Genomic DNA, 27,321 nt, shown 5'->3' with positions numbered 1-27,321 from the left:
GCGGGCTGCCAAGTAGCTAATGTATAAATAAAATCTCAAAATGGGTCCAAAACTTACAAAATGTCCAAATCAAAATAGAAGTTGCATGAAGCTACTAGCTAATAAAAAAAAAAAGATAGAAAAGCTAAAGTCTAATGAACTAGCTATTACAACATTGTCCGCTCCATAGGCTAGAATGAATTCCAAATATCTCCACCACAGAATTGAAGCCAACATAGTTTTACGATCATTAGTGTTGCTACAATATGATCTCCATAGGCAGTGTACTGACTCTATCCAAGTATAAATCATGTGGTCGATCATCAATAGTATCATGTAAAAGAGCCTGGCTACACCTATCTTGAAGTTGGCTTTTGGCAGGTTTTGCAAGGCAAAAGCCAGGCTGGGGCTGGATTTAAGCAGGCTTTGCAAGGTAAAAGCCAGGCTGGGCTGGCTTTAAGCAGGATTTGCAAGGCAAAAGCCAGGCCAGGGCTGGCTTTAAGCTGGCGACGGTAGGGTAATGCCAGAGTATCATCAGGCTTTATCCTGGCCCCGCCAGGCATGTGGAGCTGGGTGATTTTATGTTCTTGTAAGCTCAGATCCTTCTCTTCCCGAACCTTTAATGTAGAAATCATTCTAAACATTGCTAAACCATCCTCAGATTGAGCATGAAGACATGCTAATACCACTGAGAAATGATTCAACAATCTCCAGAAATTCCACATAATGGATTCAACCTTTTACTTAACATTTGAACATATCAGAAGTCGAAAAAATTGCACCATCTAATACCTGCTTATCACATTGGTCCTGTACACTATCAAAGCACTCCCAAACTGAGCATTTGACCATGCTAATACCACTGGAAAGTACCTTAATAACATACAGAATGAGATATAAAAGAAACACGCAGGTATGTGCAGATTCCAATCCTATGAAACCATCTGTCTGGGGCTCTTCTCTTTGCTATTCTAACCCTAAGGTTAGGTGTTTGAGACTTTTTTAAATTAATAAACCTCCTCCCTGCACTAGGTAGTTCAGAGAATGAGTGAAATCCAAATGTACCTGCAAAAGAAAAAACAATGTTAGCAATAAAATCCGCCCCTGAGTTACCTTCTCTGAACACATGTTGAAAGATCACATTGAAGTTGCCCTTCATCTCTATAATTTTATTCACATTATTTGCAATTACCCAAGGAGGATCCCATTCCCCTTCTATCCCTTTCTTCATTACTAATGAATCAGTCTCCAATATGAGAGGATGAAGATCATGCTCCACATAGTATTCCAATCCTTGAAGAATAGACTTAGCTTCAGCCACCACATTAGTTGTCACCCCCAGGCCTACTGCCCTTGCATATACCACATCACCTTCATCATTCCTCACACAAAATCCTAATGAGCTAGGACCAGGATTTCCTTTTGAGGCTCCATCAGTATTGCATTTGTACCAACCATGAAAAGGAAGCTGCCATGTTACTCTTGTAGTGATCAATATAGGTTTATATTAGGAATCCAAGCATACCTCACCCTTGCCAGTTGATGAAATGTCCTATTGATCTCATGAATCACCCTATTTGTGGACACTGAAACCCCATGTTTACCTGCATTTCTTCTCTTCCAAAGTTCCCAAGTGATAATAGCTCGTACTGCTTGAAACAATGGCTTTAGCTTTGGACAACATTGAGCATACCACCAATGCCTTATAACCTGCTTCAATTGAATCAATGGCACAGTAATTCTAGAAGCCCCTATGAACAAGTTCTATACTTTAGAGGCAGTAGGACTTATGATAAATATATGCTCAATAGATTCCTCTTGGGGCTGCTAACAACACAAACACCAAGACATCACCATTTGCCCTTGCCTCCTCCACATTTCATCAGTGGCTATTTTCTTCCTCCATAATCTCCATAAAAAGAAGGATATCTTGAATGGTAAGCCTTTAATCCACTTTAACTTGAATTCCTGATTAGGATCAGCCCTATGCCTCAATATTTTCCAAGCACTGCTAATAGTGAACTTGCCTGAAGGAGTTGGCATCCAGTATGGCCTATCCCAGTATCCCTCACTGCCTTCATAATGCACATTTAGCCTTATATGTTCTGCAATTTCCTCATTGAAGGTTTGATCTAGCAGCTGATCATCCCATGTTTCACCTTGTCGTAATTCTGCCACATCCTAAAGATCTTTATTGATTGGAAAGTCTTCAGGTAATATGTGATAAAGTGCACCCAATCCAGTTCAATTTTCATGCCAAATATTAGTTGTTCCACTCTTTAATTCTCATAGGATCTCATGTTCTACTTCTTCCTTAGCATTCGACATTTGTCTCCAAACATTAGGCCCCCTTCTAAACTGCACCACCGTTGGTATCTCCTTCTTGTAATACTTATTCCACATGAAATTAGACCACAAATATTTTGTGGTCCTAAACCTCCACCATAGTTTAGCAAACAATGCCCTCGACACATCATGTAAGGATCTAAAACCTTGGCCCCCTTCCTCTTTAGGAAGGCAAAGATTTTACCATGAGGTCCAATGTCTGCTTCTCCCTTCTTCCTTTGTGCTCCAAAAGAACCTAGCAAAAATCTTATGAAGATGCTCCAAGACATTTTTTGGTAGATGCAGGACTGATAACATGTGGACTGGCATACTTTGCAACACACTAGTAATGATGTAACGACCCGGCCGGTCGTTTTAAGAATTAACGCCCTGATCCCCTATTAACTGCATTCCTTGTGTTTGTTTCTGCTATTGTGAATTGCCAGGAGGAATTTTTTGGAGTTTCGGAGAGCTTTTGGGACACTTAGTCCCTAAATGAGAGTTTAAGTTTTAGAATTTGGACCGTAGTCAGAGCAGTGTGAAGACGGCCTCGGAATGGAATTTCATTGGTTCCGCTAGCTCCATTGGATGATTTCGGACTTAGGGGCATGTTCGGATTGTGTTTCGGAGGCCCGTAGCTTATTTAGGCTTGAAATGTCGAAAGTTGAATTTTTGAAGTTTTCGGTTTGATAGTGAGATTTTGATATCGGGGTCATAATGGAATTCTGAAAGTTAGAGTAGCTCCATAGTGTTGAATTTGACGTGTGTATAAAATTTCAAGTTATTCGGACAAGGTTTGATAGACGTTTTGATCGAAAGCGTAATTTGAGAGTTTTTGGAGTTCTTAGGCTTGAAACTGATGTTAAATTGGTGTTTTGATGTTGTTTTGAGCGTTTCGAAGGTTGGAACAAGTTTGAATGATGTTTTAGAATTGGTTGGCATGTTTGGTTGAGGTCTCGGGGGCCTCGGGTGAGTTTCGGATGCTTAACAGAAGTTGAATTGGACTTAGGAAAAATCTGAAGTTGGCTGAACCTGTCATAACCGCACCTGCATGTGTGGGACCGCAAGTGCGGCACTGCAGAAGCGGAAATTGGCCTAGGCTCCAGAAGTCGCAGGTGCGACAAGTCGAACTCGCAGGTGCGGTAAGGGAGTCACAGGTGCAGAAATTGCTATTTAATGAAAAGTCGCAGGTGCTACTTGGTCTTTGCAGAAGCGGGACCGCAGGTGCTGTCCCAGAGCCGCAGATGCGGTTTCACTGGTCAGAAAAAGGGCAAAATCGAGGGTTTACTCTCAAAACCTTAGAAATTGATTTGGGAGCTCGGGCGTGGCGATTTTGAGAGAGATTTTCACCTGGGTGTTTTGGGTAAGTAATTCTTACTCGGGTTTGATTAATTTCCACAAATCTATGCTTAAATTTATCTTTTAAATTCGAATTTGGGGTGAAAATTTTGGAAAGGTTCTTAGGCCTAATATTAGGGTTTTGATCAAGATTTTGATCTCGGATTGGAGTAGTTTCTGTATATATGAACTCGTGAGAGTGTGAGGATTCCGAATTTGTAAATTCTCCCTGATTCCGAGACATGGGCCCGGGAGGTTTTTTGGGCGATTTTCCTAATTTTGCGTATTAGCTTCGAATTAATTAGTTGAATTAGTTACCTGAAGTTTTATTTGCATTATGCAATTTGTAGACATGTGATTTTTGACCCTCCCCAAGATTTTTTATATTTTAGCATGTAAATATCTAATTTAGGCCTAATACAACTATTTTAATTAATTTGACTCTTTTACTTTATTTTATTATAAGAAAACGAAAATTACAAAAATATTTTATTTTATGTACCTTTCATAAAGTAAAAAAATAATACAAAAATAGTACCTTATTTTTATCTTTATATAATCTTGAAAAATACAAAAAATATATAGTAGTTTCATGTTTTAATATAGTTTAGTTTAATTAATTAGAATTTGTTTTTGCATCATGTAGTATAGTTATCTTATATTAAAGGAATTTAGCTATGGTTTTGAATAATAATTTTTGTAGTCTTCTTAGCCCAAAATTGAAACACAAAAAGACATGGTCCAACCCAATTAACCTTAGCCCATTCTTCCCAACCCATTAGCCCATTTAAGTGCAAGATTTAATCCTAGCCATCTATTTCCTTCTAATCCAATGGTCATCATCCCTTCCTACTTCTATATAAAATACCCAATTATAGAAACCCTACCCTTAAGTTTTCATTTCCTAGACCTAGCTAAGCCAAAAAAATTCCTATACTAAAAAAGAGGATCCGCCGCTCCCCTCATCTAAAAACAAAACCAGCTAGCCGAAAAACACACACGGAGAACACAAAGGAAACTAACAAACATAAATTCCAAAAAGGGACTCAAGAATGACCACTACTGATCTCGAAAATACCAAGCCACATTTAAATTGTCAAATCTAGACATTTTAATGATAAGTACTAAATTATGTGCTTCTTTTGGAATTACTCCTGCAATGTTTGGTGATTACAAAGGCTGTGTTGGTTGTACATGGTTTAAGTTTATAGATTTAGCCATTTTTGGTTAATCTGCCTAGGTTTATTGAGAAGGTTGACAAGTTAGAATCTAAAGGAGTGGACGAAATTCTCTGCATTAGCACTTTGTCATTATCAAGGATCGATTTGACCGAAGGTTTTAGTTTATCTTTTGATTGAGGTCGTTTTAGTTTCGAGCTTTCCGGTGCCGATGCGAGTTCCCATCCGTGGTTTGTTATATTTTTTAATTCAAAATAGTGAAACAATCAATTTTTCGGCTATATTGAGGTTCAATCTTCAATCCTCTACTCATTTCATTCTAGCTTAATGTTAATTGTTCACTCGAATTGGTTATAGCTGAACATGATTTGTCGCAATATAGATATTGGGTTGCTATTCGTCAACTGAACTATGTCAAATTAGATTAAAGGGGCTCGAGTGTGCATTTCATGTAACCCGATCACAACAATTTCAAATAATAAAACACTCTAAGCTCATGGTCCTCACTTAATTAATGTTAACCCTTTCGAAATCGAGGTGTGCCACTGGTTGAATTTTCCATGGCCCTCGCAAAGTTGAAAGTGTGTAGTTTCTTTAGGCGCGCTAATAAAAATTACATTCCTAAACTTGGGTGTGCATTTATGTGACCCAAATCCAAATTTCAACAATGTTATATAAAATGTGTTGCGGACTGCGGGTGCATTTATGTGACGTGGTTCAAGACATATTTTAAATAACGTTGCAATCTTCCTAAAAATGAATAAAAGTGATTAAAGAGTTAAAATTGCACCATAGGCTAAAATATGTACTAAAATCAAATAATTAAGCCGAATATAACAGTTGAGCGACCTTGCTAGAACCACGGAACTCGGGAATGCCTAACACCTTCTCCCGGGTTAACAGAATTCCTTACTCGGATTTCTGGTTCGCGGACTGTTAAACAGAGTCAATCTTTTCCTCGATTCGGGATTGGAACCGGTGACTTGGGACACCATAAATCTCCCAAGTGGCGACTCTGAATCTTTAAATGAAATAATCCCGTTTCGATTGTCACTTAAATTGGAAAAACTCCCTTATACCCTTACAGAGGTGTAGTGAAAAAGGAGGTGTGACAGTTCTGGCGACTCTGCTGGGGATCGAACCCAGAATCTCTGGTTCAGGGTTCAGAATTCGAGTTTAGATGAATTGTTGTATTTAGCTTTATCTGTTATATGATTTTATTACATGCTTGGGCCTAATGTGTTAAATGAGGCTTTTACCGCTTTGATATTATCTGAACTATATATAAACTGCTATGAAACCCTTCTCTTCTCATCTTCGGGGATGTGCTCACTGGTCGAGACTCCCTATTCTGTTAGTGTCATACCTTGAAATAAGAAAGAGGCTCGGACAAGTTACTAAGCCGGATGGCCTTTTGGTTCCCGGTACGTAGCCCCCTCCTCGGCTCGAGTTGTCCGCTCAGGTACACAGTCTAGAATACATACCCAGGTTTTGAACCTAGAATAACTCAGCCTCATGCCGGATCCCTAGTAGGAACGTTTGTTCGCATCATGTGCATTTGACTTTAGAAACTCGACACAGGGGTTGGGTCTGTCTAGGACAGGTGTACCCGAAATGAAAAGACCATCCTGATGCATCTTACGTGCTACTTGCATCTTACATGTGCTAATTGTTGAAAATTCGATTTTCAATAAGTAACTATAACTGTGTTTTCTTCCTTGTTTATACTACTTGGAATTTAAGCCTACTGTTAGCTTAGGGAAGCATGTATAATTGACTTAATTGCTTTACTTGCTCAAACTACTTTATTTGAATTCTTTGCAGCATGCTAGGTTAGAAATAATTATTTTACCTTGGTATGAAATTTGGATTAAACTGCATATTCTCCGTGTTGCTACTGTGTGTTTACTTTGGGACTATGGGACGGTATCTCGGGAGATCCTCCTGCATGTTTACTTTGGGACTACAGATTTGTACTCCGATAGATCCCCCTGCACATTTATATTGGAACTACGAGACTGCACTCGGTAGATTCCCCCAATACTGGGTATTTTCATTTGGGACTACGGATCGGGATTCCGGTAGATCCCCACACTATGAGAAGGACTAAGGGATGACACCCGGGAGATCCACTGGATATTTACATTTGGGGACTATAGGACGGTATCCAGGGAGATCCCCGGTTGTTATCTCTATGTTGAGCTGTATTTCTTCTGTGATTATTTTGTCTCTGTTATAGTTGTTGCTACTCTTATTACCTTGTGTTACTTTAATACTACTTTTTTTTTTCTTATATATTATTGTATATGACCGGTAGGGCCCTGACCTTCCTCGTCACTAATCGACCGAGGTTAGGCTTGACACTTACTGGGTACCGTTGTGGTGTACTCATGCCCTTTCCTGCACATGTTTTCCCTTTGTGCAGATCCAGGTTCTTCGACTCATCCCTACTAACCTTGAGGCGAGGCGATTCTCTAGAGTACCTTTCCATTCTCTCTTATATTTATAGCCCTTATATATTTACTTTTGTTTAGACATTTTGGAGTTAGACACTTGTCGTTATTCAATAGCTTGTGATTTCATGAGATTCCTGGTTTTGGGAAGTTGTTCAGTTGATAGTTATGTTTGTATATGCCGAGCAACATTTTAAACCTTCATTATGTTTATTCCGCAGTTTTTATTAGTTTTATTTGTTGTTTTCCCTTTTTCCGCAATTGTTAGGCTTACCTAGTCGTAGAGACTAGGTGCCGTCACAATAGTTCATGGAGGGCGAACTGGGGTCGTGACAAATGAGTGTTGCCTTTCCTCCAAATGACAACAACTTTCCTTTCCATGAATGCAATTTAGCCTTTACTTTCTTGATAAGATCCTCATAATATTCCTTCCTACTTCTAGTGTAGAAAATAGGATACCCTAGATATGTGAAGGGGAATTTACCTCTTGCAAATCCTATAATAGCTCCAACCGCCTGACACAATCCATTAGGAATCTTTGAATACATGTAGTATGAACTCTTATCTTTGTTGATCATCTGGCCTGATATTTTCTCATAATTCCCCAACACTACCATAATCTTGCTCAAGGATGGAGGATGAGCAGAAGCAAAGATTATAGTATCATCAGCATATGCCAAGTGGTTTAAAGGATCAGACCACTTAGGCATTCCAAATCCCACAAATGACCTGTCTTCAAATAGCTTATTCAAAGACCTAGAAAGTACCTCAACTGACAGAATGAACAATGCTGGTGATAGAGGATCCCCTTACTTCACACCCTTTGTAGACTTAAAGAACCCTGAGGACTGCCCATTCACCAATACTGAGTACCAGTTATTTGACACCAAGTTCCACACCATGTTGATGAACTGCTCAGAAAATCCTATCTTCCCTAGTACATGCAATAAGTACTTCCATGAAACCCTATCATAGGCCTTAGCCATATCAAACTTGATCACTACATTAGCTGGCTTTCCCCTTAACCTTATGTTAGTGATAATTTCTTGAGTCAATAAGATGTTCTCAAATATACTCCTACCCTTCACAAATCCGGGTTGATTAGGAGATATTAGAGAAGGCAAAAAATTTTCCAATCTATCATGTAACACCGTAGACAAGACCTTGTTAATGAAGTTTCTCAAGCTAATAGGTCTTAAGTCAGAAAAGGTCTCAACTATAGGTTTCTTAGGCAGCAACACTAGATTGGTGTGAGTGATGGATTTAGGCAGTGCAGCTCCTCCATAGAAGTGTAGCACCATGTTGTGTATATCAGCATCAATAACATCCCAACATGTTTGATAAAACAGGCCAGTGAATCCATCTGGACCACTAGCACTCTCCCCACTAAGCTCAAAAACTCATGTCCTTACCTCTTCAATTGTTGGCAAACTGTTAAGTTCCAAATTCTGTTCCATAGTGACCATCAAAGGTACAATATTGATCAAGGAAAAGTCAAATATATCACCTTCATTTGTGAACTGTTTTTGATAGAAGTCTACTGCAGTTGTAGCTAATTGCTCCTGGTCTTCAATCCATACCCCACTTCCACTTTTGATCCTCTTCAATTGCAATTTATTTCTTTTGCCATTGACATGATTGTGAAAGAAACTTATATTCCTATCTCTTTCAGCAAACCAAGTCATCCCAACCTTTTGCTTCCAATACTGCTCCTCAATACTCAAGTATTTCTTCAATTCAGATTGAGCCTTTTGAAACACAATCATGTTCTCAATTGTAGGCTCTTCTTCAAATAACATCGCTTTCACCCTAACAATGTCTTCTAAAATAGCCAACTTCTTGAAAATATCACCAAATGTTTCCCTGCTCCATTTTGACAGTGTTGTCTTCACCCTCTTGAGTTTCTTCTTGAACATCAAAAACGGATCCCCTCTGAAATCAGCTTCCCAATTCTGCCTCATCACATCCATAAATGTAGCATGTTTAGTCCAAAGTTCAAGAACCTGAAAGGCTTGAAAAAATTGGCGGTCTGCTCCCCACATGTTATTAACAATGGTGCATGATCTGATCCAGTTATGATTAGATGTTCAACTTCAATAGTTGGCAACATGTTCTAAAATGGAAAATTCACAAAGATCCTATCCAATCTTTTGAATATACACGCAGCATTGGGTCTCCTATTCCACCATGTAAATGGACTTCCTTTGTATCCTTGCTCAAACAAACCATAAGAGTTTACACAAAATGCAAAATCCTTATATTCAGGCGGGTGTACTGGTAGTCCTCCTATTTTTTCATCTTCATGTAATATCACATTGAAATACCCTCCTACCAAGCATGGCAATTTCATATCACTGGCTAAGTAATACAAGTGATCCAACAATTCCAACCTCTCAATTGCTGAATATTTTGCATAAACAAATGTCATCAATCATGTGCTTCCCCAGGTCATGGTGAAGCACTCTCACAGTTGCTTGTTGCTCAGTATCCTCCACTAATTCCCATTCCACCACTGCTTCAAAGAATAACCATATTTGCCCATTAATATTTGCATAAGTCGTCTCCATATTCAACTTTCTTCTATATCTATCAATGAGTCTCTTCTTTTGAAAGGCTCCATCAATGCAATTACACAAAATTTATGCTCCCTATTCATGTTGATCACCCTAGGAAAGGCCTACTGTGTATTCACAGACCTTATGTTCCATATTAATGTTTTGATCCTCATTTAGATAGAGAAGCTGCCCTCCTGGGCATAATTCTTGAAGGTTGTTGTGGCTCTTTATTCTGATTCTTCTTTGTTTTCTTACCTCATTTAGCACAGGCTGTAGGTGATAGATCCTCATCCCTAGCAACCTATTTGAAGTTTTCTACTGTTGATTCATCATCTCCCTCATCCTCCATAGGATTGTGTCTCATTAAGTCTTCATAAATTGGTGCCATATTGTGTGTAACTAAATCATGTAAATATTGTAGTAGAGTCTTCAGTAGAACATTAAGATGCTGCTGCATAATTTGATCAGTGCCATATTCCATAGGAACCTCCTCTATTTCCCCAGGTGTTCTTGGAATATTGCCTGCTCATCAGCCTTTTCATTGCTATTCACCATAGAAGAAACAACAACATACATCATTTTGAATTGCTGCTCATAAACACCGCCTAGACCAGGAATTACTATGGTGTGCTGCTTATAAATGTCTGTTATATTGATATCACCACCCTTTCCATTTCCTGTGCTTTGGTCAGACCCTACTGTATCATCCTTAATCTTCACATTATCATAAAGTTTGTTCTCTAATGCATACATTGGAACACCATCTACATAGGCCAAAATCTTTCCAGTTGCAATAGGTATAGGGTTTACTATCGTTGCTTTATCAGGTGACCCTAGCGACAGGCCTGGCATCGCCAGCCTAACGCCTGGGGTACCTAGCTATAGGCCTGGCGTCGCTAGCCTAACACCTGCAGAGCCTAGCTTTAGGCCTGGCGTCGCCAGCCTATCACCAGGTGGGCTATTGTCCCTCACTTTGTCTCCTATTGTCTTTGTTGTGCCTAGTTGATCATCCTCCACCTCAATTGCATCACTCCGTACAACCTTTGTTGAGTTTATCTCATCAAGGTCCTCATCTGCCCAGAATCTGCCAATATTTGGGACGGAATATCATGACATGATTGGTTTGTAGTCACACTGAGTTACCTTAGCTCCTCTTTGCTAGTTCCAAACCTTCTATGAACCCAGTCGATTGTGGATTCCTTATAAGCCCTTTCATCATTACTTGGATCACTAGGAACAATAGGATTAGCCTTAGCTAAGTTCCCATTATGCTGATCTTCCAACACTTTCTCAACTGCTTCCTTCTTCACACGCTTAAGTTCCTGTTGATTACCTTCTCTAGTGGGTTTATTATTAGCATCTTTCCCAACCCTAACCCCAGAAGCCTTAGGATTAGGGCTTGAAGCTCTGGTATTGCCTTCTTTTTCCTTCTCATAGCCCTTCTTTGATTGCTTTTCCCCATGTTTCTTCTTCTTACCATTGCTATGATCCTCACCTTTGCCTTCAGTAATTTGTAGAGTAGGTTAATAAACTTCCTCAACCTCTAATGCATTAAACTTGTTCTTGGTTGCTACTTCCTTAAGTTTGGCCTTCCCCTTTACCCTTATCAACTTCCTTACCTTGTTTGTTATCAACAATGTGACCCCTATTATCCCGTTGGTATTTGTTCTTCCTTGCTTGTATCCATTCCTGCTTGGCATGATTAGTAGCAGGCTTACCAACCACCTTTCCACTTGACAGAACCTTTGTTGAGTTTGTAGTTGTACCAATTGCTTCAATACTCACCACAACTGTCTTCTCCTTGCCTTGATCCTCAACATCTTCATCAAATCTCTTATGTAACTCAGGATGAATTATCTAACATTCTGCCTCACTATACCTTTGTTTCTTGCAAGGCTTGCAATATTTTGGCATATAATCATACTTCATCCTAATCTATTTAAACTTTTCTGGCCCAGATTCATCAGCTTCTAAAACAATCTTAATACGTTTAGTAAAATTACCTAACAAATTAACTTCCACCTTCACCTTAGCAAAACTAGGTCTAGTCCCATTTTGAGTTGCTAGGTCTACATGTAATGGGTTACCAACTGCACGAGCTAATGAAAATACACATTCCTTACCAAAGAAATTTGGAGGTTGTTCTGGAAAGCTAATCCAAGCTATGGCAATTGGAGTCTCTTCACGAGGTGTCCACCATGGATTCCATTATGTACAATGCATCTTCCACATGTCTGATTGAGCCTTTAAGTAAAAAGATGGCTTTGAAAGAAGATGAACATAATCCTCCAAAAATGGTAATCTAATCAACACATGATTATCTTCAATCAAGTCAACTGAGCAATGACCCTTAATCTCACATTGAATTGGAATCACTTTACGTAATTCACCAATAACAGGCTTCCCATACAAAAATTTCCCAAGAACTGCAAGTTGAAGCCCTTCTTGTATGATGGATTATTTCACTTCTTACTTCTTCCACTTCACAACTAGTTCACCATACAGGAACTCAACAGATTTAAATGGTAGCGTAGCTAGGGTTTGCATGAGGGCATTAATGGTGGTAGGTCTTAGAATTTTTGCATAATCCATGGGTTGGGGATTGTTGTTTGTAATCGTGGATGATTGGGCGATGGTGGGGGAAGGTTGGGGGGAAGCGCAGCCACCGAGGGTGGCTGGACGCCATCCGTGGAGGCCATAGTAGGCCGGTGAAGGGCACAAAATCACCCAAAAATTAGGAGAGAGAACTAGTATTCTTGGAAATTTTGATGTAAGCATCTCCTCTTCCTCTTTTCCTTTTCTGTCATACAACAATTTTTTTTGCTATAACAACTTTATTTGTATTGACAATTTTATCCACTAAAAATACATTTAATGAGGGTAAAAAATACGAACGATATTTTGCTAAGGCCCTTCATGCTTTTAATATAGTATAGTATAGTATAGATAGATAGATAGATAGATTTATAGGATTTAATCATTGTTAAATGCATAGTCAAAAACTTAAAAATCACAATAAAAAAATTACTTTAGGCGTTGTTATTTTTTATTTTGGCATTATTAGGCTTAAGTAATTAGCTAATTAGTCATCTAGTTATTTGATTGAAAATTAGATAATGAGGTTCATTTCACAAAATCAGGATCTAATTAGGTCCTTTGATTTAATGGTTTAGTTTTGCAAAATAGCTAAAAAGGTTTGTTTGAGCTTAAATTCCGATTTGGGCTAGCTATTAAGCCCAATCCTTTGCCTCAAATCCGCCCCAATCGACTCTCTCACCCGGTCCAGCTTTCTACTAACCAAACGACCCCGTTTTGAATCCCTCTCAATCTCCACCATTCATCCATTTCAATCTAACAGTCCGAAACTAGCCATTTCCCCTTATAATTGTCCTAAACTGACCCCCATACCGCTCAAAGACTCCTCAGAACCCTTCTCTTATCACCCTCACTCTTCACCACATAGGAAATCGCACCACCATCCACCGCTGCTCAAACCACCGATGACCCCCGTTTGGAAATTGTCTCTGTCGGCCGGACTTAACCAAATTGCCCCAAACTTACATCAATCGATTCCTCTTCTTCTCCTCTACCCCACCCCACTAGCATCAAGATACAATATTAGCCCAAAACAAAACCTTAGACACCCACTGCTCCTTTTGATTTTTTGTTCGAGATGTAGCCGGGAATCGACATCAGTCGATAGATCTTATCAAATCTATTGACTGATGTTAGTTACGGTGGGTTTCATTGAAGGTCGATGCCGGTCAACGACGCATTGACCGACCAGAAGTCATTTTTTGAGACAATATCTTACTTTCCTCTAATACATTTTTTACTCATGGTTTGATTTAAAATGGAATAGAAGTTAATGGTTTAATTTAAAAAGGAAAAGAAGTTAGAAGGACTTAATTTGCAAATAGTGGGGTACAAATTACTTTTAAATATATTTGTAATGACTCGACTGGTTGTTTTGAGCTCTAGCATGTTGCTCGATGGTTTGAGGCCATGAGCAACTTTACTTCAAGTATTATGACTTGTACACGTGTCAAAATTGAATTTCGGGAAGTTTGGAGTTGATTTGGAAAAAAAATTCTAAATTCGGAAGCCTTAAGTTGGAGGAATTTACTAAAGTGTGATTTTTGAGTAAACGACCTCGGAATCATGATTTGAAGGTTCCAACAGGTTCGTATGATGTTGGATTTAGGCATATGTCTGGATTGGATTTTGGATGACCCGAGAGCATTTCGGCGCCTACTATGGAAATTGGCATTTTGGAAGAATTTCATAAATTTTGGTTGAGGTGTATTTCAATGTTATCGATGTTCGTTTGGATTTTGAGTCTGGGAATAGCTCCGTATTGTGATTCTGCTATTGGGAGGGCATCCGGAAGTGAATTCGGAGGTCCATAGGTCATTTTGGGGTCATTTGACAAAAGTTAAAAATTTGAAGGTTTTTGAGAAGTTTGACTAGAAGTGAACTTTTTGATATCGGGTTTTGATTCTGATTTCGGAATTTAGTAGGTTTGTAATGTTGAATGTAACCTTTCTGCAAAATTTGAGGTAAATCGGACGTGATTTGATAGGTTTCGACATCGAATGTAGAAGTTTGAAGTTCTAAAGTTCATTAAGATTGAATTGGGGTGCGATTCATGATTTTGATATTGTTTGATGTGATTTGAGGCCTCGAGCAGGTCCGTGTTGTGTTATAGGACTGGTTTGTGTGATTGGACGGGGCCCTGGGGGCCTTGCGTGTGTTTCGGGGTGTTTTCGGATTATTTTGTGCTGTTTTGCAATAGTTGATGCCGGTGTCTGTTGTTGTTCTTCACGTTCACTAATCGAGGCCAACCCTGCACTACTATTGAGTAGCGATAGAGGGTCGAAGAAGCTTTTACCCGATTAAGGTCGGGATCAATTTCCACAGGGAGCTAGAAGTTGGAGTTGATTTTCTATCTAATTGAGAGTTGTGTATGTGTTCCAAATTACACTTCTAAATATTTTTTGGGTTTTTGTTTTACTTCTAATTTTATCAAACTACAATGCTAAATTAAACTAGAAGAAGCTAAGAGTAAACTATTGCGAGTTGTTCAAATGGTTAAAAGGCACTAGGATAGTGACTTTCGCCTAGGTGGTCAATTGACGGGTACTTCAGTATAAGGCATGAATGACATATTTGGGGAGTATGACATAACCGTTGCACGATTTTACCCACTCTACACCTCTCGGTGGTTTGAGTGATTTTGCCCGAATTGACTTTCTCAAGACCAATTGGGTATGTAAATTTGCACAAGCAATCAAGGTTCAAGTCAGGTATTACTATCTGTAGGTTTAACCCTTTAATTGGGGCTATCAATCGCTTGAGTACGCCCCAATTCCTTGTTGGACCAATTTCAGAGACTTAGGCTCTCTTTCTCAAGAAGAGCCAAAGTCAACTAAATACAAACTAATGTTTGTAACCACTAATTCAGAAATTAAACATGAAATTAGTCCAAATATCAAACACTCATATACAATCAAACATCAAAACACAAGACCCATCAATTACCCACACTAGGTTTGAGCCACAACCCTAGCTTATGGGTTTAGCTACTCATAATTAAAGAAGAAAACAAAGAAATAGATGAAGAAAAACTCATATTAATTAATTACTAAGATAAACTAGAAGATTCAATGTTGAAATGAAGCTAAAATTGCTCAAAATAACAAAAACTATCGAAGTCACAAGCGCAACTCACTACAAAATCTATCTGATGACCTAAAAATGAAAAAAGAAGCTATTTATATTAAGCTAAAAATCTGGACAAAAATACCCCTGCGGGGCTAGTGCGGACCGCACAAAATCACGTACGGCTGGACTAGGGCTCTGAACTTGAAAATACAACTCTCTGAACTCGGGCAATGCGGACCGCACAGAATAGAGTGCAGCCGCGGTGGCTTCTAGTGCAGTCCGCATGAAATGGAGCGCGGACCGCATTGGCTTTAATCTCCAAACTGACACTTCTCTGATCCTTGGTTCTGTGAACTGCGCTAAATCGAGTGTGGCTACAGTGACTCCAGTGCGGACCGCAATAAATCTCATGCGGCCGCATTGCCTGTTGGCCTGGAAATCAACCTCTCTGAACCTCACTTGTGCAGACCGCACAGAATGGTGTGCGGCCGCATTGGGCCTGTTTTGCCTGAGCTTTGTCTGTTCTTGGTACTTGTGCAAGTTTCACTCCTTTTTGAGCTGGTCTTTGACATCTTGTCAGTTTGTTGATCAAACCTGCAATCAAGCACAACTTGTGAGCCCTTTGGGACTATTTTGTATGAATTTTTAATCAAAACATAAGCATGAAGGAGTATAAAATGTATCAAAATCCCTGGTTATCAACTCCCCCAAACTTAAGCTTTTGCTTGTCCTAAAGCAAACAAAATAAGACCCACCCCTTAAGGGAAAATCCAGGAAAATTTACCTATCCTAAAGTAACCTCATCTAGCATCAATTGGGACTAATAATTGCCCTCAATTCAAATGAATCATTAACAACTTTTACCCTTTTAAACACCATGGATTAAGTGCGACACAAGAGCATCAAGAGTTGACTCAATACATCAAAGAACTCTTTCTATTACTTTGGTCATCGTGGAACCCAAACTCACACATCCTCTGCTCTCTCTAAGCAAATCTCACCTTTAGAATATTAGCACTCAGAGCAAGGTTAATGGAAAATCACTCATCTTTCTCAAGGAAAAGTCACAAGTCCGACTCTAAGTACCATATGCTTGCCCCTTATGTGAGTCACCACTTATGTAAGTTTCATTCAACTCAAGATCATATAGGGCTTTTGTGGAGACATAGTGAAGGCTTTTTGGTTTAGGGTCGGTAATGTTTGGTCTAAGTATGTTCCATCTTCCCTAAAGCACTTCTTTTGTTTCATTTTGGCTCAAATTCATTTGACTTTTTTAGTCTTTTCACTTCTTTCTAAGGAGTTATAGAGACACACTATCACTCTTTCTTATGCATTTCAAATCTTTTCTCCTTTCTCAACTTTTCATACCTTTCATTCTTTGCTTTTCTTTAATCCTTTTTATTCAATTCTACTTTGAGCATTCTTTTTGTCTTTTTGATTTTCTTTCTTTTTCATTGCCTTTCCTTTTATTTATTTTGTACCTTTTTACCACTTTGTTGCCATCCTCGTCTCTCCCCCCCCCAAACTTATAATTTTGCCATGTGCTAAAGAAAAGATCGGGTACCAAGAGAGGGTATCTTTTAGAACGGGTAAAGGCTTGTATCATGGTTCTTTGAAGGAAAAAGGTCTAAGGCTCAAAAAGGTTGACTATTGATATTATCATTGGTAGGTTATGGAAGTGTTCAAGCTATCATTTGGACCAAGGAGAGCCTATAATCATGTCTCAAGTCAAAGTTCACTTAGGATTTCGCCTCAACAAACATTCAGGGTAAGTTCTAGACTAATGGCTCGAGACTTGGACTTGCAATGCGATTTCTCACCACACAAGCTACGAGATCACTAAATATACAGAGTCGGGGGCCCGCAATGACCTTAGTTAAGATTTAAGCACACAATGGTCCCGAAAAACCACTTGATGATTATCGGTCAACACAAGAGTCTCAAGGTCACGACTTTCACCATCCTAAACACAACAATTTATTTTTGACCATGAGATCAAAGGCAAATGTGCTAGGCCCAAGTGAAGCTATGCTTGAGGTACCCTTAACTACTAACTACTAAAAGCGAAAAGAAAGACGGACTCAAACCCTTAAGAAGGTTATCACGCCACCCGATTCACACAAACTCCACCTTTGGAAAGAACCGTGACATTAAGAAAATCAAAGGCTTATTTCAAACGTTCAAAACAAGAAGCTACGAACACAAATAAGGAGCTACGGAAAGGAAAAATGCGGAAAGTAAAATGAATATTTACAAGAGGGGATTTAATCGAATATACAATAGATGGGATGAATATGTACAATGTATCATAACTTTATATACAGACCCAAAGTAAAATAAAAGCACGAGAAATATAACGAAATGTTAAACTTATATACAAACCAAAGATGAAAAATAAAGAATGCATAAAAACTGTCAAATATATACAATAATCCAAATCCATAAAAGTAGAGCATACCCCCTCATATGAAAGCTGACATTGTCTCCAATGCCAACTAAACCAAATAAGCACCAAAAAGAAAAAGGGAAAAGGATATAGAGACTCCCTATAGCCCGTCTATCTGCATGGGCTCCTAAGTGATCCCTGGGTCCTCAATATGCTCGGGAACCTCAGACTGGTTCCCTATGGCCTGCTGCTCTGCTGCTGGGACTTGGGCCTAGACCTAGACAAGCTCCTGAGGTGCATCCTGTGGCTGACTAGAGGAGGTCTCCGATAGGTCTGCCAACTGGATGATTGCATTATCTGCTCGGGGAATCATCCTCTTCCTCTTGGGAGGCCTTTGGGACTTCTCAGGTTGAGGATGAGCTACTGGTATCGGGTTTTGTAGCAATAAGTCCAAAGGTAGATGATCTGCCTTCATCCTATCAACCTCATCCCTCAGCTCCTTTACGGACTCCTTGGAAGCCCACGTCTTCCTCAACTTCTTGTGCTCCTTAGCAAGCTCCTTCACAGCCTTGCTGTGTGAATCAACAACATCCATAAGCACTTTCTGGGTGTCAAGGATTTTCTTCTAGTTGGCCAGAATCTCCTTGAGGGTATCCTCAATAGACTACGAGACCTACAGAGGCGGAGGTGCCGATTGAGCTTCCACTGTAGTAGTGAGGATAGACAACTTGGATGAAGTTGTATGCATCCAGTTGTTGATGCTGAGAAAAGTGTGGCTCAGTCGGTGTGTAGTCATTGGGTAGGCTCGGGAAGAGGGCATCTCGGGATCTGCTGAAGTGGATGGACTAGGAGGAATGCCAACAGAGATGGAAGCAGGCTGAGTAGGAGCCACTATCACAATTGGCTCTTCAGACTGGCTAGTTGGAGCAGTAGCTGTTCCCTTGAAGTTCTTGCTCTTTGGGTTGTCATCACCCTGCATACTCTACCATGAAAACGAGGCCTTTGCTTTCACTTTGATATCAAACGGCCTCTTTTCAACTTTGAGGTCCCTGAAGTACATGGTCAAGAAGCTGGGGAAGGGGTAGTTTCTGTCACCCTCACTGACTACCTGCGTAATTACCCGAGACATTACCTTTCTAACATTAATTGGGTACCCCGCCATGTCGATGCCACCAAAACTACCCGATGAAGAGGGAGGGAGTTGTCATGAGTGGTGGGGTCCAATCTGCTGCATACAAATGTTTCCCACCCCTTGGCTTTGAAATTTAGACTTCTCAAAATTTTCACTCCCGCATATAGCCAATCGGGGGTGGTACCTAGGATTGCCAGATACTGTGCCAACCAGGGACGGACCTCCTCGCCCAATTCTATCGTTGCCATATACAATGCCTTATCCTCCTCATCAAAGCCAAGGTAATCATTTATTGTTTTCCTGTCAAAAAGCACCTTCAGATTTCGCACCTTGGTCACTTTTGTGCCCTTTTTGATGTGGGCAATAATGGTATAGAATTCCTTGACCAGGTGCTCGTTTGCATCCTTACAGTTGTTTAAGAAATACTCCCAGCCCACTCTCTCTCTAAACTGCCTTCTCACATTAGGGTTGTGAGGTAATAAGTCTCTATCAACAAAGCTCATCTCCAGGATCAACTTCCTCACCGGCCACCATTCCCTAAATTTGTGATAAGCTACCTCGCTCACAAACCGGTCTTGCCACACCTCCGGGTTTCTAGTTCGTTCTACCCTGCCAACCTGGAGCTCACCCCCTTCTCCTACTACCTCTTCTTCTCCTAGTGCACCCTATTCGGATAATGAAGTTATGGGAGAGGTGGAGTATTTATCCCCGTTGCCTTCAGCTGAGCCCTCAGACGACCCAGAAGATACATTTACTGACGCTTGGGCAGCGGGGGAAGGTGGAGGAGTGTCTCTTAGCCTGTTCCCCTACGGCCAGTTAGGGATGTATTTTGGCACAGAGTCTGAAGATATCTCCCAGGAGGGCTGGTACTCACTCCCAAATATGTCAATGGCCCTATCAGCAGCTTTACCCATCTTTCTCATGTTTTTAATGTTTTGCCGGGCTTGAGGAGTCAGTCTTATCATTTTATGTTTCCCTCCCCATGAGGATTCTCCTTTTCCTGGTTGTTTAGAGCCCTTGCCTCTTTGTTTCACCATTGTCTGCAAACATCATCTATTAGGCTTATTAGTATCAGTATATGTAAGTAAGATCAGAGTTGCAGAAAAGGTTGTAGACAGTTGCAGAAATCACACAGTGCGGACCACACAAAATGGAGTGCGTCCGCACAGAGGCCAATGCGGACCGCACAAAATGGCAATGCGGTCCACACAGAGATGGGGTTCAGACTACCCACTCTCTGTATCCAGGTAATGCGGACCACACAAAATGTAGTGCGGCCGCAGTCTCTGAAGATCAGATTAAAGACACTCATCAATGCGGTCCGCACAAAATGCCATTGCGGACAGCACTAAAGCACCGCAGACCGCACAGAATCGACCGCTGTCCGCACTAAGTGCCCAGAAGCAACACTAACTTAGGGTTTAATGTATTTTGATTTTAAGTCCAATTTTACACCTAAGAAAGGTTACTATGTGTTTGTCCAGTGTTTCTAACTACCTAATCTTACTTTAATCAAGAAATTAACTAACCTAATTTTACCAAATCAAAGAAGTACGGGCAGGACAGAAGGGAAGCAAGAAAAATAAAAATTAAGAGAAATTAACAAAATTAAACAATTAAAAAGAAGTTAATGGTACCAGATGTGAGATGAACTGAAGGTAAACGAGTCCAAGCAGTGAATTATGAGCAAAAGGAGAGATGAACAGTGCTTTTATGAGTTCTGAGAGCAAAGAGTCGAAAAGTGTAAAAGGAGGACCTCAGGCCCTATTTATAAAAAAGGACCTGGGGTCCAACTTACCAACCCAATGCGGACCGCACAGAATGGATTGCGGTCCGCACCACATAGCATTTTTCAAGTTTGAGAAGGCAACCTACTGCGGTCTGCACAAAATGTCATGTGACCGCAGTGGTCCACCGCGGACCGCAGAAAATGTAATGCGGCCGCGGTGGCAAACTTCTGAGAGCTGGACTTTTCGTCCTTCATCAGTGCGGTCCGCACTAAATATAGTGTGTCCGCATTGAAAACTTCAGAGACTTGAGCACTTTTTCCACTATGTCCTGCACTACATCAACACAATCCTGTAGCACCTCATGACTAGTTAGTCCAAAATTAAATCCTATACTACAATGAAAATCAAATAAAAACAAGAAGAAAAACACATGGGTTGCCTCCCAAGAAGTGCCTGATTTAACGTCGCGACACTAAACAGGTTACCATCAAATCATTTGAGATGAAGAAGTGCCACCACATGCCTGTCATCAATTTTTCCCAAGTAGTGCTTGACCCTATGCCCATTCACTCTGAAAACTTTCCCATTTTTGTTCTTTAAATCAAGTGCACCAAACGGGGTCACATACACCACTTCAAAAGGTCCACTCCATTTAGACTTAAGCTTTTCCGGAAACAGACTTAATCGAGAGTTGAACAAGAGAACCAAATCACCTACTTTGAACTCCTTGCTACGAGCATATTTATCATGAAGATACTTCATCTTGTCCTTGTACAAGGACGAACTGGAGTAGGCATGAACTATGAATTCATCAAGTTCATTGAGTTGCTCCACACGGAGATTGGCTGCAATATCCCATTCAAGATTTAGCTTCCTCAAAGCCCACATGGCCTTGTGCTATAACTCGACCAGTAGATGGCAAGCTTTCCCAAACACCAACCGATACGGATACATACCAATAGAAGTCTTGTAAACAGTCTTATAAGCCCATAGAGCGTCATCCAACTTCTTTGACCAATCGATCCTATTTGCATTGACCATCTTTGACAATATGCTTTTGATATCCCTGTTGGAGACTTCAACTTGACCACTTGCTTGAGGATGATATGGAGTAGAAACTTTGTGATTGACACCATACTTTGCAAGCAAAGTGTCAAAAGCTCTATTGCAAAAATGAGACCCCCCAATCACTTATGATTGGACGAGGAGTACCAAACCTTGTAAAATGCTCTTCTTGAGAAATGCAACAACACTCCGAGCCTCATTGTTGGGCAAAGCCACGGCTTCAACCCACTTTGAAATATAGTCCACCACCACAAGAATGTATGTGTTCCCACACGAGCTAAAAAACGGGCCCATAAAATCAATGCCCCACACATCAAAAATATCAACCTCAAGAATGGCATTGAGAGGCATCTCATCTTTCTTTGAAATTCCACCCGCTCTTTGACATTCATCACACATCTTCACAAGTTCACTTGCATCTTTGTACAAATTTGGCCAATAAAACCCACAACTAAGAACTTTGGAAGTTGTCCTTGCCCTTCCATGATGGCCACCATAGGGAGAGGAATGACAAGCCTCCAAGATACTCAATTTCTCTTCCTCCGGGATATACCTTCGGATCACACCATCCGTTCAAATCTTGAACAAGTACGGCTCATCCCAATAGAAATCCAAACTATCCCGCTTGAGCTTCTTCCTTTGGTTAAAAGAGAGCTCACGCGGGATTATACCAGTCATAAGGAAATTAGTAATATCGGCAAACCATGGCATATCATTTATCAACACCAAAAGGAGTTGTTCGTCGGGAAATAAATCATTGATCTCTAGGCCATCATGAGGCCTCTCCTCCTCCTCCAAGCGGGACAAGTGGTCCGCCACTTGGTTCTCACTACCCTTCTGGTCCACAATCTCCAAATCAAACTCTTAAAGTAACAAGACCCATCGTATCAGTCTAGCTTTGGAATCCTTCTTTGCCATCAAGTACCGTATTGTGGCATGGTCGGTATGAATAATAAACTTAGCACCATAAGATACGGCCTGAATTTTTCCATTGCGAACACAATAGCCAAAGGTTCTTTCTCGGGCATCATGTAGTTCACTTGAGCATCATTCATTGTCTTGCTCGCACAATACACCGGATAAAATATTTTGTTCACTCTTTGACCCAAAACCGCCCCAACCGCAACATTGCTTGCATCACACATGAGCTCAAAGGGCAAGCTCTAATTAGGTGTGGTAATGATAGGAGTGATGGTCAACTTATGCTTAAGAAGTTCAAATGCTTGCATACATTTTTCATCAAACACTAACATAGCATCTTTTTCCAACAACTTGCACAAGGGATTCACCGCCTTCAAAAAGTCTTTGATAAATCTCCGGTAGAACCCCACATGCCCAAGAAAAATTCAGACTCCCTTGACAGATGTAGGGGAGGGAGCCTTGAAATCACATCAATTTTTGCTTTGTCTACCTCAATACCATGCTTTGAAATTTTATGCCCAAGAACTATGCCCTCTTCCACAATAAAGTGGCATTTCTCCCAATTGAGAACAAGATTAGTTTCTTCATAACAGGAAAAAACTCTATCAAGATTCTTCAAACATTCATCAAATGAGTCCCCCACAACACTAAAGTCGTCCATGAATACCTCCAAAATGTCTTCCACCATATCGGTGAAAATGGCCATCATACACCGCTGAAATGTAGCCGGTGCATTACACAACCCAAAAGGCATTCTAGAAAAGGCAAAGGTGTCATATGGACAAGTGAATGTGGTCTTCTCCTAATCTTCCGGAGCAATCAAGATTTGATTGTACCCAGAATACCCATCCAAGAAACAGTAGAAGGCACGCCTAGCGAGTCAGTCTAACATCTGATCAAGAAAAGGCAACAGAAAGTGATCCTTGCGGGTAACTTTATTCAACTTGCGGTAATCCATGCATACCCTCCAACCGGTGACAGTTCTGGTAGGAATCAACTCATTTTGTGAATTTGCAACCATGGTCATGCCACCCTTCTTCGGTATATATTGCACTAGTGAAGTCCATGAGCTATCGGAGATGGGGTACACAACTCCGGCATCCAACCACTTGATCACCTCCTTTTTTACAACTTCTTGCATTGCCTCGTTCAACCTCCTTTGATGCTCCAAGGAGGGCTTTGCATCATCTTCCAAAATAATCTTGTGCATACAGAATGCGAGGCTTATCCCTTGAATATCAGCTAAAGTCCATCCATTTTTTTCGCTTTTGAAGCACCGCCAATATGGCATCAACCTACATGTTAGTAAGACAAGAGGAAAGAATAACTGGCAAAGTAGAATTTGAGCCTAAGAACTCATACCTGAGGTGTGGAGGCAGTGGTTTCAACTCCAACACCGAAGGCTCCTCAATTGAAGGTTTTGTTGGTGGAGTCTTTCTATTCTCGAGGTCCAAAGATAATTTCCTAGGCTCATAAGAGTAAGAACTCATTCCATGTAAAGCATTCACGCACTTCACTCGGTTTGCATCCTCATTGACATCAAGATTCAATAATACGACCTCCAATGGGTCCTCCACATTGATCATTGCACTGGTGTCATCAATTATCATTGTTGTGACGAGGTTCACAAAAGAGAACACCTCGGTACTGTTGGGCTGCTTCATTGATTTTCACACATGAAAGACCACTTTCTCGTCACCCACTCGAAAGGTGAGTTCCCCTGCTTCCACATCAACTAAGGCCTTCCCTGTAGCAAGCAAAGGTCTCCTTAAAATGATAGGAACTTCATAATCTACCTCACAATCCAAGATCACAAAGTCGGCTGGCAAGATAAATTTGTCCACCCCGACAAGTACATCATCAATAATACCCAATGGTCTCTTCATCGTTCTATATGCCATTTGTAATCTCATGGAAGTCGGCCTCAGTTTTCCAATACCCAAAGTCTTGAAAACATAATAGGGCATCAAATTGATATTAGCCCCCAAATCACACAGAGCTTTAGCAAAATCCGCACTCCCAATGGTGCAAGGAATGGTGAAAACATGGGTATCTTCAAGCTTCGGGGCCATTGAATGCACTATTGCACTAACTTGGTGAGTCATCTTTATAGTTCCATAATCCATAGATCGCTTCTTTGTTACCAAGTCCTTCATGAATTTAGCATAGCCCGGCATTTGTTCAAGAACTTCCACGAAAGGTACATTGATGGATAAGCTCTTCATCATGTTAATGAACTTTTTAAACTGATTTTTTTTGTTGCTTCGCGAGCCTTTGAGGATAAGGTGGAGGTGGCCTTGGCAAAGGAGCCTTGGCTTTAGGCACAACCAGCTCCAGCATGTCTATTATATGTTCCCTAGACGGGTTCACATCATTTTGAGTTTCCACCTCGACATCTTGAATATCAATCCTTACTTCTTCATTCACATTTTCATCAATCACATTTTCAACCACCAAAGGAACTTCATCTTCTTGCAACTCAGCATCATCATCCACAATTTGCTTTTGTTTGGAGGCATGCACATCACCGCCTCTCCCACTTCTTGTTGTTACCGCCATAACATGATTGTTCCCACCTTTCGGGTTCACTACCGTATCACTTGGTAGAGCACCCTTAGGGCGAGTATTTAAAGACTGTGAGATTTGGCCTAACTACACCTCCAAGTTTCTGATAAAGGTATTGTGGGAAGCCAACTGAGCATCCGAGTCCGCATTCTTCTTCATCATCTGTTCAAATATCATTTCTATTCTACCCATATCATTGCTAGAAGAACTAGGACCTTGAGATGGAAATGGGGGTGGATTGTTCGGTTGTTGGTACATTGGGGGCCTTTGAAAGCCTTGCTCCCGATTTCCTTAGTTTTCGTTGTTCCATCCACCTTGATTGTTAGTACTACCCCAATTGTTGTTATTACCATTCCAATTTTCTTGGTTGTTTTGATTGTTGTTCTAATTGCCCCAATTGTTGTTTTGGTTGTTGTTCCCCCAATTACCATTGCCTTGTTGTTGATTGCCCCAATTTTCTTGGGGTCTCCATTGTTGTTGGTTGGAATAATTGCCTCTTTGGCCTTTATAATTATTCACGTATTGCACCTCTTCACTTTGGTCATCATAACCATCATTTTGAAATCCACCACAATCATTATCAAATTGCTCTGAATTCCCTTGGTTTTGTTGACCTCTTTGTCTTCTTTTGTTGACAAACATGTTAACACCCTCCATGGCATTTACTTAGCGAGTATTTTGAACTTGTTGCAATTGTGCCTTTGCTAGTTGGTTCATTGTAGTTGTCAACTCAGCTATAGCCTGCCCATGATCATGTAATTTCTTGTGCAAATGAATAATCGTGGGGTCACCCTGGGGCACATTGGCTATACTTTGCCAAGCGAAAGAAGTGTCATCCATCTTGTCAAGAATGTCACAAGACTCATCATAAGACATCTTCATGAAGTTGCCCCCAGCAAGTTGGTTCACTATGTATTAGTTTGTGGTGTTAATACCCTGGTAGAAAGTCTGTTGGATCATCGCCTCGGTCATATCATTGTTGGAACATTCCTTCACCATTGTTCAATAATGCTCCCAAATCTCATGCAAAGGTTCTGTGGGCTCTTGCTTGAACGCCAAGATCTCATCTCTCAATGTAGCCATATAACCCGATGAGAAATTTTTTGCAATGAACTTATCCGCCAACTCATTCCAAGTAGTGATGGAATGGTTGGGAAGTCGCTTAAGCCAATCAAGTGCTTTCCCTCTAAGTGAAAATAGGAAGAGTCTCAACCGGAGAGCATCCTCGGACACGTTAGTTTGCTTACTCCCCCAACATGTATCCACGAACCCCTTGAGATGTTTGTAAGCATTTTGATTTGCAGCGCCCGTGAAATACCCATGCTTCTCTAGTAAGGTCAACATCACATTGGTTATTTGAAAATTGCCCGCCCGGATTCGGGGTGGGACAATAACACTTTCATAGCCTTGGTTCGGAAGCACTCTAGGAGCCACTCTTAGAGGTGGTGGAGGAGGCTCTGGAATATTGTCATTAGCATTGGCTTGGTGGCCTCTGCGTTGTCCTTGAGGTACAAGAGGCACCTCATCATCTCTATCGTTATCTACCTCCTCCCCCGCAATCACATTTCCAAAAGGGTCATTGGCATTGTTTGCTGTCATTTGGTACCTGAAGTTGTGACACACACAAATTAGTAACAAAGAAGGAAAGAAGAACAATACACAAAACTAGTTAGATAGATAGCCAAAACTGTTAGCTCCCCGACAACGGCGCCAAAAAGTTGACCGAGGCCAACCCTGCACTACTATTGACTAGCGAGAGAGGGTTGAAGCAGCTTTTACCCGATTAAGGTCGGGATCGATTTCCACAGGGAGCTAGAAGTTGGAGTTGAGTTTCTATCTAATTGAGAGTTGTGTATGTGTTCCAAATTACACTTCTAAATATTTTTTGGGATTTTGTTTTACTTATAATTTTATCAAACTACAATGCTAAATTAAACTAGAAGAAGCTAAGAGTAAACTATTGCGAGTTGTTCAAATGGTTAAAAGGCACTAGGGTAGTGACTTTCGCCTAGGTGGTCAATTGATGGATA

At 40.6% G+C, this 27,321-nt stretch overlaps 1 protein-coding gene across 1 annotated transcript; it reads right to left on the bottom strand.

Annotated features, from left to right (window-relative positions):
• Positions 1-335: 335 nt before the first annotated feature.
• Positions 336-8,574, bottom strand: LOC138883918 (uncharacterized). Its single transcript, XM_070164638.1, has 8 exons — positions 8,087-8,574; positions 7,758-8,002; positions 1,834-2,150; positions 1,505-1,689; positions 1,093-1,460; positions 956-1,044; positions 772-852; positions 336-716 (listed from the first exon to the last, which is right to left on the bottom strand). The coding sequence occupies exons 1-8, from the start codon at positions 8,572-8,574 to the stop codon at positions 336-338; spliced, it is 2,154 nt and encodes a 717-aa protein (XP_070020739.1).
• Between the last annotated feature and the right edge of the window lie 18,747 nt (positions 8,575-27,321).

The sequence above is a fragment of the Nicotiana sylvestris genome, chromosome 12 (genome assembly GCF_000393655.2).
Source record: "Nicotiana sylvestris chromosome 12, ASM39365v2, whole genome shotgun sequence".
Taxonomy (NCBI): Eukaryota; Viridiplantae; Streptophyta; class Magnoliopsida; order Solanales; family Solanaceae; genus Nicotiana; species Nicotiana sylvestris.
The sequence above is the reverse complement of the archived record's forward strand: the minus strand, read 5'-3'. Positions and strand labels throughout refer to the sequence as shown.

Coding starts and splice junctions, on each gene's coding strand:
- LOC138883918 (XM_070164638.1), bottom strand. CDS start 8,574: ATGGTGCTACACTTCTATGGAGGAGCTGCACTGCCTAAATCCATCACT. Junction 1,045..1,092: donor TCAACATGTGTTCAGAGAAG/GTAACTCAGGGG, acceptor TTTCTTTTGCAG/GTACATTTGGATTTCACTCA. Junction 853..955: donor CTCAAACACCTAACCTTAGG/GTTAGAATAGCA, acceptor TATGTTATTAAG/GTACTTTCCAGTGGTATTAG.